The sequence below is a fragment of the Poromitra crassiceps genome (assembly GCF_964638095.1).
Source record: "Poromitra crassiceps genome assembly, chromosome: 3".
NCBI classification, from domain to species: domain Eukaryota; kingdom Metazoa; phylum Chordata; class Actinopteri; order Beryciformes; family Melamphaidae; genus Poromitra; species Poromitra crassiceps.
The window spans coordinates 62,872,334-62,885,517 of record NC_139625.1 but is presented as its reverse complement, the minus strand read 5'-3'; the positions used below and the strand labels follow the sequence as shown (position 1 = coordinate 62,885,517).

General features: G+C 45.0%; 1 protein-coding gene across 1 annotated transcript in view; it reads right to left on the bottom strand.

The window, feature by feature from the left end:
* LOC310772644 (filamin A-interacting protein 1-like) overlaps nucleotides 1–6,782 on the bottom strand; it is a 60,000-nt gene extending 53,218 nt beyond the window's left edge. The window contains exons 1-3 of the mRNA XM_083632496.1: nucleotides 6,732–6,782; nucleotides 4,981–5,154; nucleotides 4,470–4,648 (exon numbers count right to left, since the gene is read on the bottom strand). Of these exons, the coding sequence (XP_083488622.1) occupies nucleotides 4,470–4,648; nucleotides 4,981–5,154; nucleotides 6,732–6,752 (374 nt within the window). The 5' untranslated portion in view covers nucleotides 6,753–6,782. The remainder of the gene's footprint in view (nucleotides 1–4,469; nucleotides 4,649–4,980; nucleotides 5,155–6,731) is intronic.
* Between the last annotated feature and the right edge of the window lie 6,402 nt (nucleotides 6,783–13,184).

Genomic DNA, 13,184 nt, shown 5'->3' with positions numbered 1-13,184 from the left:
TGTGTGTGTGTGTGTGTGTGTGTGTGTGTGTGTGTGTGTGTGTGTGTGTGTGTGTGTGTGTGTGTGTGTGTGTGTGTGTGTGTGTGTGTGCGCGTGTGATTTTTCATTAAGAGAGGGCACTGCTGGTATCGATACTGCTGCAAATGAGTATTATATCAGTTTCAAAATTAGTGTTGATACTATTGATAGTGTTGATACTATTGATACTTTTGACAACCTTACTGTGTGTGTGTTTGTGTGTGTGTGTGTGCGCGCGTGCGTGCGTGCGTGTGTGTGTGTGTGTACGTTATATGATATTGCTGAGGAAGCAGTAAACCGAGCGCACCCCAGTAACAGCTCTCAACGTGACGTTTAGAGAAAACATACATCAGTCAGCCATGTTTCCACTCTCGGCCTCGGTCTTGGCTCACTGTGTTGAATGAAGCAGCTCTCTCAAAACCCTCCATCCCCAGCTCATCTCACATTACAGCAACGTTCTGCATCACATCTCGCAGAACTGAGGTGTTAAGATTTCTGTGACAAGTCTGCGATATAAAACAAGGATGGTCGTAATGGCTTATAACGCCGTGTTAAGGGGGAATATTAGCGTTAGCGCACAAGTGGTGTAATGACTGATTGCCTCCTATCATCAGGCAGATGGAATTACAGCTGTGACCAGGCTGCTTCCAATTTGCTTCATGAAGAGATATACGAGGCTATTAGTCTGTTATGGGCGCTTCTAAATGATCACTGAGCATAATATTTTATAGCGTTGGTTCAATGCACAGGTCAGTGTATATGCACAAGCAAAAATCCACACATAAACAATTCAAATCTATTATTCCTATGATCATGGATAGTATTTGCAAGCATGAACACATCTTTTCCTGAAACCAGAGAGCAAAGAATCTGATCTTCAACTGGGCCTTTGCTACCGAGCTGCTACATTGACAGTGAAATGCGGCCCAGCTGTGGTGCACAGCATGATTTTCCAGGGATATGACCCCCCCCCCCCCCCCCCCCGGTTCACAAATATTCACAGCGCTATCATAAAGTAGCGCTGTAAATGTAAAGCTTATTTAGCACAAACCTAAATTGTCTGAGCCTCCCCGCTCCTTGCTGACACTGGATCAACTTCTCTCCAGGTATGTGCAATAAAAAGTTTAGATCAAAATAATTCAGATGTCCCAGGTCACATGAATAATACTATGGGCATTATCTTTTAGGGTGGATTTTCCCTGTAAGCCTGAAGGACACTGTGACTTACAGTAATACAGGCATTGCCTTATTAGGATATTTATGCTTTGGGAGTGCTGAGTCGGTTTGAATCCCTGCATTGTATGGCAAAATATGGGTGAACGAACTGAACAAGTAACACTCATCCCTCTCTCACCAACTACCATCAAACTGCCCATGAGCAAGGCACTTAACCCTCACAAATAAAGTTATCCTGCAGTTTCCCAGTTTGAAGTCCATGGGGCCCTATTCTCCCACAGGCCTTCGGCGCAAAAACTGGCCTTAAACGCAAAAAAACGTGCCTTGCGCCTGCCTCGGGAAGATATCAACATGGGTTTAGGCCCCGAAATGCGCTTTAGGCGAAATAGGCGTGGCGCAGTCCCAGAATGGGCGAGAATGGGCGTTTCGGCCTTAAATACCGGCCTAATGATATCTTCCCACCTGGCGTTAATTTAGCGCTTTGCGCTTTTGAAAACCAGGCCTATTCAGTGCGCTGGTTGCGCGGAGCGCTCCTCTGCCTCTCCTCTGTCCCTTCTCTGTGTCACTCCCTCTCTCTTGCTCATCAGTCTGACACAATACAACTGCTTGAAAAAAAGTTTGCAGGTTCTCTCTCTCTCTCAGAAAAAAGAACTTGTTATACCGTACATAGTATAACAACATGACAGTTTTTTCTAACATGACAGTTTTGAGCCCGTGACATTCAGAGGCTATTGCATCATCCTACCTGTGCAGTGAAGGTGAGAGAAAACGAGATCATTCTGGCCAAACATTCACTGCCTGGCATCCCTGCAACAGCCAGACATGTGAAATCTCCCAGCATGCATTGGGCTAATACATTTCGATAATAAATCGCATCCAAATTAGCCTAAATAGATAGAAAGGTACATCGAAATAGATCGAAATAATGTGTAATGTTACCACAACATGCTATTGTAGAACATTTCAATATTGGACAAAATAAAATCACGAAATCCAAACACAACCCTATGTGAAACATATATATCATCCTGGGCCTATATATATCCCTGTGATTTGAACGTGATTTAGATAAGTGACAGCGTAACGCGCTTCTACTGTCATGTGCTATACTGTGATGTCTGCTCCAATAAATTGGCCCTACTTCACATTTAAAAACACATTTCTGCAATGACTTTACATAATGTAGGCTATATTTATGTGCATCATCCTACCTGTGCAGCAGGGGAGAGAAAACGATATCATTCTGGACAAACTTTCACCAATCTAATTAATCTCATCATAGGGATAGGCTATATTTTTCTAGCTGATGCGTTTAGAACATTCTTTTCACTTTGATCTTGCTATAGTGTAGCGTATTTACATGCTTGCAGTATTTAAACTGCAGTTAGATTGGTTTGAGAATAATATGGAATAATAGCCTATATATGGAGACAGACAGAGGGGATAAAAGGGAGGGGGGGAGATCAGAGCCCTCGGCTTTTCTGAAGCTGGACTGGATCGCTCCGTGGAATTGGAGCTGAAAAGTGAAGCATGTGATTCATTTACTGCACTTACCCAATGAGCAGATAGTGCATAATTTTACGCTTAAAAGGCGTGGTTGTAATGCTTAATGCTGCGTGTAGCGCCGATACCAAAATATCAAGTGCGCTGGTCCACGCCCACTACTCTGGGCTGCGTCTGGCGTTGAGCGCAGTTCATAGGCCGATGCAACGATAGAGCCCCATATGTGTGTAAACCTCCCTTATCCCAATAGCTAATCCCCCAGGCTGTAAATAAGAATGTGTTCTTCATCAACACCCCCGGTTAAGAACCATTGGTATGGCTCTATCCTCCATGGGAAAAGACAGTCAGTCCACTCCTCCTCCTCCCAGGTCACCATGCTTCTCCTGTATGTCTGCTGAAATGAGGTCCTAACTCTGAAGAACGTCCTGACACACCTGACTTAGAAGGACGTTGCCAGGTTGTGTGATTACTGTATTAAAGTTGATGGAGATCATTGAATTAAGACAGCACTATCAGCTATCATTTCCGCTTCAGTTGTGTAGCCGACCTTAGTGGCTGAACTCATGCATGGACTTCCAAGTCTATGGTGTTATTATTCATATTTAATTTGCAGTGTGTTCCAATATGACACTAGCTACGTGTGTTCTCTGTTCTGGCCCTTAATGGCACATGCAGTGCAAGATGTCCCTTTATTAAAGCGTATTGCTGGTTAATGGGACTGCTTTGCTCCTTTTCATTCACAGCACTTCACACACCAGCATTTAGCATTAGCACTTTAATAGCACTTAGGTGTTGTGTTGGATACATTTCCATTCCCACCCCATAATACAATCATGGTTAGGAGGACTGTAAGTAACACTAAATGACTGATTAGCAGTTAGAAAACTGCAGTCATGTGGCGGCCCGCTGGCACACCTGGTAGTTTGTACTCTACCATAAAGGTGTATTCCTTCACGCGGTCGGCCTGGGTCCGAATCCGGCCCATGGCCCTTAACCGCATGTCATCCGCTCTCTCTATCCCTATCATTCCACTGTCCTGTCCAATTAAGGCCAAAATCCCCCCCCCCCCCTCCCCCAGCAAAAATAGTCAGTCATGTGTAACCTGCATTACCCATGTTAAGGACATGCCCAGGGGTGGAGGCGGGATTCAATCAACCGATGTCCCACTTGCAAAGTGCACACATTAACTGCAACCCAAAGAGAGCTATGGCTCCCTTGGCCGAGCTGATTAATTGGCCTTTATTCACCTTATGTAGCCCCGCCCACTTGACCCAGTTGTGTTATGACTTCCTGTTCAAAACACTGTCTGTTTTACCTGCTCCCTAGTACTGTACTGTCACAGGAAGTGTAAACACAATATGAAGTAACTGGCTGACTCCTGTGTTGAGACATAAGGTGAATACTGGGGAGTGAGTTTAACCAACTTACTCGCTACCACTCAGGACTCACGAGGACTCACATTCACTCGATTACACATGAAATTGCAAGATTACTCAGGAACTCGAAGATAAGCCAACCATTTTTTCCAACATAAATAAAATACAAGCAATGTGTTATGACGATCATATCAAAACAGGAGGAGGACATAGACTTTCAAAAGTAAGAACAAATCAACAACATAATCCTTATTTTACAACATCATTTCAACCATTTATGGCTGCTGTTGTACAGGGAAACCAAATAAATGTTTCGGCTAAAGCTCTGATTGTGATAAGTTCTTGGCAGGTTGGTGGAAGCTTCTCTCCTGGTCAGAAGTAGTTATTGCCACTAACCTCTCACGCTCCTGCTCCAGCAGATTGGTGAACTCGTCGCTCTTCTTCATGAACTCTCCGTGGTTCCTCTTTTCGTCCTCCAGCTTGTACAGCGCCCTCTTGTGGGACTGCTCCGCTGACAGCAGCTGCTCCAGCATCCGCCGGTGCGTCTCCCTCTGCTTCTCCACCAGCTTGTCCAGCTGAGGGGGCACAGAGAAAACATCTGCTTTAATATGAGTGAGCAGTACAGTTTGTATTGCTCTGTTAGTCAGGCACAGTCATCTGGAGTTTCTGACTGTACTAGATGAGACAAGATTTCATGAGGCCTCCATTCAAAGTCTATGAGAAGCAAATCACACTCAGGCAAAAAGCTGGGAATTCTTTTTCACGGCAGCCACATGGGTATTCATTCTCAAACAATCACAATGTCCTGTAAAACTGACTGGATTTCAATATTATTTTGTTTGCTTTCTGTGTTTCTTTTTTGTTTTAGCCATACTTTCTAAACTTTTTTGTTGTCGAAAGTTATTACCTCTGCCATGGGCTTCTCGTAGATGTCCTCCTGGAAGACATCTGCCTTGCCCTGGATGGCATCCCTCTGCAGTGCCTGCAGGACCTTCTGTGGCGTGACAAAACCATACTTGGACTCGAGCAGGGCCAAATCGATCTTCTCCGCCTTCAGCACTGTAATCACCTCATCTCTGGCCTACAGTGGAGGAGGGGGGTGGAGCGGGTCAGATTTAACTTTGTGATGAACACATGACAGACATCCAAAAACATCAAAAAGGCCTGATACAGTAGATGCACATGCAAATACTGTGGTGATCTTGTTACTCGGCTGGAGAAGGGAAAAGAGAGGATAAATGCATGAAGCTACACTTGTAGACACACGTTCTTAGAGTAGCTACAACTTCCACTTCTTGGAAACATAGGTTTTATTAAGTCAAAATCAAAGGTACAAAAAATCAGTAAAATTATGTTTCTATAGCTTTCTGTACCAATATCTTTTGACTTCAACAATATAGGCTATATTTTTTTTTGTTAGATGCAAACGATGCATTAGAGACCCATTTCAGAGCAAAGGTTTTGAGGTGGTAAAGCAAGAAGTAAAGCAGGTGTAACCAAATACCATTAATGATGGTTCCATTCTAGGTGTTCCACTGCCAGGGCCCTCGTTAGTGTTATTGGTTACACCTGCTTTACCTCCTGCTTTACCACCTCAAACCAGTTGCTGTGAAAAGGGCCTATTCCTATCACTAACGCCATATCAGGGGGGTGGTTCCCCATTGGTTCAAGTGCTGGGATGGCAGGAAGTAGCCTCAGCTGTCAGCTGTCCATTAACAGATGCTTTTAGTCGTCTTAGTGCCCACTGGCCACTGAGGCTGACTATACTGGCTGGGGCAATGCCATGTCTGCAGGCCTGCTGCTGCCATGGCTAAATGTCCCCAGGGCTAAATCCAAGTTTATTCAGGTTGAATCATTTCCTGTTATTGTAACTCTGCAGTATTTTAGAATATGAAGAGAAGAGGAGAGGAGAGAAGAGAAGAGAAGAGAAGAGAAGAGAAGAGAAGAGAAGAGAAGAGAAGAGCAGAGAAGAGCAGAGCAGAGAAGAGAAGACAAGAGAAGAGAAGAGAAGAGAAGAGAAGAGAAGAGAAGAGAAGAGAAGAGAAGAGAAGAGAAGGCTAGCTTACCTAAAGAGCTACGCTAGTAATGTTTTGAACAGGCTAACTAGCTTCACTTAACCTTGTACATTATGGCTCTAACCAGACTCTGGTTTTGAGCATGATGTCGCCTCTCGGACCAATAGCAGGCGGAGCTGTGGCTCTGGGAAACCCCTGGCGAGCTGCGCAAGAACCGCAAGATGGTGACGGCCAGACTCCAATACTCTAGGCTTCAAAACAGCAATCCAAAAACCAATGGGTGATGTCACTCTGACTTTGTCCATGCTTTTTAGACGGTCTATGCTCACGTCACATTTACTTACCCATTGGTTTATGGGAGGATTTTCAAAGCAAAATTGTTTTTGGAGCAGACTGGTTCCATATCTGCTCTACAGACTAAGCTCACATAGATAAATTAGTCTATAGGGCTATATTGACAAGAGAGAAGAGAATAAGAGAAGATAATGCTAGCTAAACACTAAACAGCATATCTAAAGAGCTGTATGATAATATGACTAATTTGAACTTGGTGGCTTAAGAAGGTCGAGAAGAGAAGAGAAGAGAAGAGAAGAGAAGAGGATAGAAGAGGGCCACATACACACAGACACTCAGACTGTCTGACCTGCAGCTCTCCCTCCAGCATGCTGAGCAGAAAGATCAGATCATCTCTGGAGAGGTCCCGACCCTTCTCCTTCCCCTTGCCCCTCGTCGCGCCGCTGCTGGCGCTGCCAGTGCCAGCACTGCCACTGCCAGCACTGCCGCACCCGGAGCTGCCGCTGGCACTGCTCCGGCCTGTCTTGTGGGTCCGCTGCACGGTGCCGGTGTCGTCCGGGGGCTCGCGGTGCCGGCTCCGGCCCCCCGTCCGTCCCGTGGGCTCCTCCCGCTCTGTCCCTGCTCGCCTGCTGCGCGTGTGGGCCCGCTGCTGCGCTAGCTTGGCCTTGGCTTCATCCTCCAGACTGTTGCTCCGGGATCGCATGGTCCTCTACCTGTTGGTCAGATCAATGGAGAAAAGATAAGAGGGTGTGTGTGTGTGTTTGCATGTCTGTCTGTCGGTCTCATGAGTGTTGTATCGTGGGACTGACTGCAGAGGGCCCCAATGTGGCCCTCAAATGTGTGAGAGACATGGATCAAGAGAGGACGAGGGCCCACAGAGACTGCTTATAGTACTGTATAGACCAAATCACCGTGACGTCACCATGTAAACAACATTACTTCCGCGTACCACTTCAGGAAGGCGGCAGGTTTAAATTTGCGTGTTGTCAAATAAATGCTGTCAAACCCTCTCGTTGTTTTCGGCCGACTACTTTCAATTTAAATGTTCAAACCGTTGGTAAACATGCTTGTCCAACGTATCTATCCTTTCTTCTGTGTTTGTTTTATGTAGTGTTAGCTAGCTAATAACGTTTGTTTACAACTGTCAAACTCGCAGTTTTTTTGCAGACTCGTTAACTAGCTACAGAGCTAACGTTACAGACCTGTCTGTAGAAGATATTTTTTCTCTCAATATCTTTGCAACCATTCAAGACAGTGTCATTAACGTCGCATCACCAGGCTCTCTCAAAAGAGAGAGAGCCTGGTACCCATTACTACAGGCAATGATCATCCACCCTAAGATCCGGATGTTCCGGTGGTTTTTCCGCTTTGTCCCGCACAGAAGGATGGTTTTATATGGTGTTAGTTCATTTGGTAACACTTTATAATAACGTTCAGTTGTAAGTCATTTATAAGCCTTTAGTTAATGATGAACTAACCATTTACAAAACATGAATATACATTTGTAGATGATTAATAAATGTTATGTTAACATATACAAATGTGTTGTAAGTCATCTATACACTACACTTACACATAAATTAAGTGTCCCTCACCTGTTATAAATGATGTGTAAATAATTAATTAATTTACAAGGCTTTCTGCATCCCCTAATCTAAAGTGTAAACCATTCATGACCCAAAATGTGTTACATACAAGGGGGTAGCTCTGTTTGTCAAAAGTGAAGCCATTGTGAAAGTGTCCTCTTTGCCTGCAGGGGGCGACCCATTGGTTTGTGGACTTCTGTTTTGAAGCCTCAAGTGGCCTCAGTAAACACTTTCCTAATGCGTTTATGGTCTCAATCGCTAGCTTCAGACTATGTTGTAGTTGGAGACTATGTTTTGGGGTGTGATTGACAGGTTGCTTGTCCACTGATCACATAGCTCACCGATCACGGACCAAGTTGAAAAACAGAAGTCAGACCAATGGGTCGCCCCCTGCAGGCCATTCGGAAGAATGCAGGTTTAAGTGCACTTCCGCATTGGCTTCAATTTTGACAGAGCTACCCCCTTGTATGTAACACATTTATGTGTGATGAATGGTTTACACTTTAGATTAGGGGATCCAGAAAGCATTGTAAATTAATTGTAAATGATTTACACATCATTTATAACAGGTGAGGAACACTTCATTTACTAAAAGTTTATAGATGATTTACAACGCATTTGTGATGACTTACAACGCATTCTTAATAATCTACAAATGTATATTCATGTTTTGTAAGTGATTAGTTCATCATTAACTACAGGCTTATAAATGACTTATGACTGAACATTATTATGAAGTGTTACCGTTCATTTTATTGTATTTGTAGCTACATAGCTAGATAATGTGGATCACATTTATTTACGTTACTATGACGCCCTGTCTTCAGAGCAGAATTGCTGTTTTGCGCCATTCCCGGCGTTTTCCGCCGGAACACACCAAGGGCCCTATCTTCCCAAAAGCGGTAATTTAGCGTTTGCACTTGTTTAACGCCGTGCGCAATGCAAATTGGGGGCGGGCACAAGCGCATGCCTATTATAATTGTACTGGGCATAGGCGTGCCACATGCCAAAGCAGGCGTTTCAGCGCTAAAATGTGGGGATAGATGGCATTATCCTATTGTCAGCAGCGTGCAATTACTTTGCGCTAAGAGCTTTGAAAAGGACCTCTTATCCGCTAAAATACTCAATGCGCTTGGAGCGCACCATAATCTCCGCGCAGCGCAGAAACGTCATTACGCACGGACGTGCCACCCCAGGACATCAAATTCTGCCGCTAAAATTGGGTAACCAGCAGATTATACGGTGAGGCAATCAACTATAATTCACTGGGAAACTTTTATCACATCACAAAGAGGGAAATTAATTGAGAAAACCTGTTGGACAATGGACATAGGCTATTCACCTTCACCTATCCCATAACCCGGAGGGTCGTTGGCACCACAGACGATCTGTCAATAAGCTCTCTCTGTCCTCGCACGAGTGAGTCCACTCTATAGACAAGTTTCCTGGGCACTTCCGGTTTGCTTCCGGACTCGGGCCGCGATATGTCTGTCTCTTCTGGAATACAGAGAAGCGTAACGTACTAGCGTAGTAGCCATAGCGACCGCCGAAAAAATGCAAACTTGGGATCATTCTCCGAGTCTCCTGTCTAACGAAAGAGTGTATATCTCACACCCGTTGACAGTGGACACATGGGAAGATAATATGATACAGGCAGGATTATAGCGTATTTTGAGGAATCAATGGAGGTGGACGGTAACGCGATGAACTATCTCAAAAGCTCCGAAGCGTACCAATATCTCCACAGCAACAAAGTAGGTTGGGTATGTTGTAACGCTATGTATTTCATCAAATTACCCACAGTCAGGCTATCTCCCGTTGTGAATGAATATTACGGCTATTATTCCAGTGTTGTCATTAAGAGGCCATTTCGCAGCAAGAATATATAATTGGTCGGCACGTCGTTCTCGGTAAGGACGCTTTCGTTATTGAAACAGACAACATGCATGCATGCTCCTACTGTAGCCTATCTATCTGCATTTGCAGACATTCATGAACCCATATCTTCTGGACATATCTTCTGGACATTGCCTTGATGAAAAAACAACGCAGCTAAAAGTAATAAGTGATAGTGTCAGTGCAGACAGCGGACACAACTTGAATCTCCAGCAATAGGCTACGCACCTTAATCTCTCCCACTCCACACCTGGCACCTGCGTCAGCTCTCCTGCACTCGTTCTCGGCTCCCATGTGGCTTTATTTGTGGTAAGCATTTTGATTCATCTCCTCATCATACGAGCATCGGGCAACAAGCGCGAGCCATTGATTGATTGATTGATTGATTCGCCCGATGTAGGTAAAAAGGCTTTTTACCTCCGCTAAATTGACAGCCTACGTCGGGTCTCTTTCGCTTTTGACGGCGGCAGACACGCTTCTGTTTCTTTCCAATCGTCTTGCTGGCCTCGGCTGAAGTAGGTTACTTGTTGCATGATCTCAATTAAAAAAAGGACTGGCCTAGCAAGGGATGTCTGTTTTGACATTTCAGTTTCCTCCTGTGTGTTTCCTCACAGCGGGTCCAGCGCTGGCCGGCGGGACTGATGCTGCTTGTGCGGCTTTTAAACGGCGCTCTACACTAACGAAAGCGTCTGCTATTTTTTTCTTTTTCACCAACACTCAACATACAGGGGGCGGAAAAATATGATGTAATAAGTCTCTATTTAAGTCGTAGCTGGCAACATCACTTAGGCTGCTGTGGACGCAATGTGGACTTAACCGGAAGCCGGGGACATATAAGGCTGCTATGGCGCCGACCTAGGCCAGCGCTGGGAAACTTGTCTATTATGCATGGAGAGAATTACAGCATATTGCATGCCTCGCGCAAACAGACATTGCGAGACGGAATCTGATTGGTTTTGATGACGTAATGCCCAGCATTTCCTGGCCACACCTGTGAATAATTCTGGTAGTTAAGACCGCCCAAATCCCATTTGCGCAGGCATTTTGTGGGCGCAGATGTTTTTGGCACGGCTCTAATTTGCGCCGCCGAGAATTGCATCCCCAACATATTTCGGGGCTGTTTTAACTTAGAAATCAGGGAGGTCATGTCTACCCAGACAATTATATCACTTTTAAACTGTTACATTTCTGTATAAATCATTACAATATGCTCCCGTGAGGTGGGGTTGCTGCCGGGTGGGGGTGCAAAACTTGGAATAACACCTGGACAAATGCGCAAGGCAGACCGGGAACCTTCCCTGCCTTAAGGCACGCGCAAACAGGTGCGCAAGCGTAAATAGGGGATATCGCCTGTACGAAGATAGGGCCCCAAGTGTGTTTGTGCCGGATGACGTGGTGCTACGCGTTTGGCCCCAGACTACAGTGCCATGCAACAGAAAACAGAAGACTTAATGGACTAATTGAATCCATGCCCTTGACTTAAAAGGGATTCAAGGAAAAATCCACTCTCAGATGCTCTCACACTGTCATGTATCATCAGTCTGTGATGTTCAATGTACTCCAGGATTTATTTTGCGGTATTTTTTTATTTTCTTATTTTTGGCGTATCCACACATCCCTCAACCTGCCTCGTCCACTTCTACTTCAGTTGGTGATTTCCTACATTTCCCACAATGCCTTTCAACAACCCCAGACAACAACAACAACCTGTGCAGTTGGAGAGATAGTTACAGCATTAGTAACACCAAAAGACTGATTGTTTCGATGGGATCCTTCGAGATGCAACCTGTTCTTGGCGTCTCCCTGTACAGCTGGGCTGCGTCCCACATCCACACATTTGTCATCTGTACCACATCAGCATGTTGTCACCGCCGGCCGCGTTATTATTAGTCACTCAGCGGAATAGAGTCATCATCACCAGCCACAGCATGCAATTATGCTGCACATTTTCTGACACTGCCAGGACCTTTTTTTGGAAGCTAAACTTTAAAACTTTCAGTTCTGTCACACCGAATAAGCCGAGGTTGCCGGCACTCATTCATTCGGCCGGTAAATTTCCCCGCAATGTGAACATTTTGACTAGGAAAATTGTAACGAAAGACCGAAGTCAGTGTGCCAGAGGATTTAAGCACTGGCATCCATGATCTGTGTAGCTAATTTGTCAGTTTTACAGATGATGACGGAACAGTGATTGGAAAAAGGGGCAGCATCAGAGTGGATAACTGAACAGCTACAAAGAGGAAAAGCATCATGGCTACCTACCAAGGTCTGCTTTGAGTATACTGTACAGTGTGTCTTTGTGGTATCTGCTGTATGAATGGGCCATTCACTGACTCGCTGACTTTGATAAATCGGACTATGATAAATGAATGGATGCTGTAAGCTACAGGCCATAGTCATTTGCTTTGTAATTTATTACTTTTTCAGCATGATGCTCAGCTTGAATATCCAAAAGAGGAAACAGAACTGAAACAAAAACATGCTGAGACCAATCTCCGACTGTTTGATGTGTGAGAGAATAAGCAGCCTCGAGGCATGACATCATCAGCCCCGTATCAGGCTTGACTCACACTTTTTCCCAACTAACCGAGCACTTTGCTCTCCTGGCTAAAGATGGTGTTTCACAGTTCCACTTTCAATTACTTTGTCTGTTTTGTAATTTGTATCCGTCAGGTCAAACAATCATGTCATTTGTAACGTGGTACTCCTGATGATTGATGATGATTTTTTGTTTCTACATCTGAGCTCAGTTTGCTAAAGTTCACACCATGTTTTGGGTTCAAATCTGGACCATTGGAGCATGTCTTTCCTCACTCTTCTACTATTATCTGTCCAATAAAGCAGAAACATCCAAAAAAGAAAAATAACTTCAGCATTGGTGGTGTTCCAGAGGCGCCTGTGAGAAAAATGATGAAAATCTGCCCATTGCAATTTTCAGCAAGCTCTACATTTGCATGAGACGGCCTAATTGGAGCTTAAAAACAATCTGTTCAAAAGCCCTGCAGTGTGTATCCAGCCTGTGTGTGTGTGTGTGTGTGTGTGTGTGTGTGTGTGTGTGTGTGTGTGTGTGTGTGTGTGCGCGCGTGCGTGCGTGCGTGCGTGCGTGCGTGCGTGCGTGCGTGCGTGCGTGCGTGCGTGCGCGCGTGCATGCGTGAGTGCGTGCGTGTGAGGCCCTCTGACAGTCTCTGAGTAAGAAGGATGGCTGGGTGATTGCATTGTGCACACTAGGCAAGGTGCCACATGATTCAGAGCTGATGTAATTCCCTGAAGCCAAAGACTGATTCCACATCTACTAACTCAGAATCTGGGCTACGGGCGAT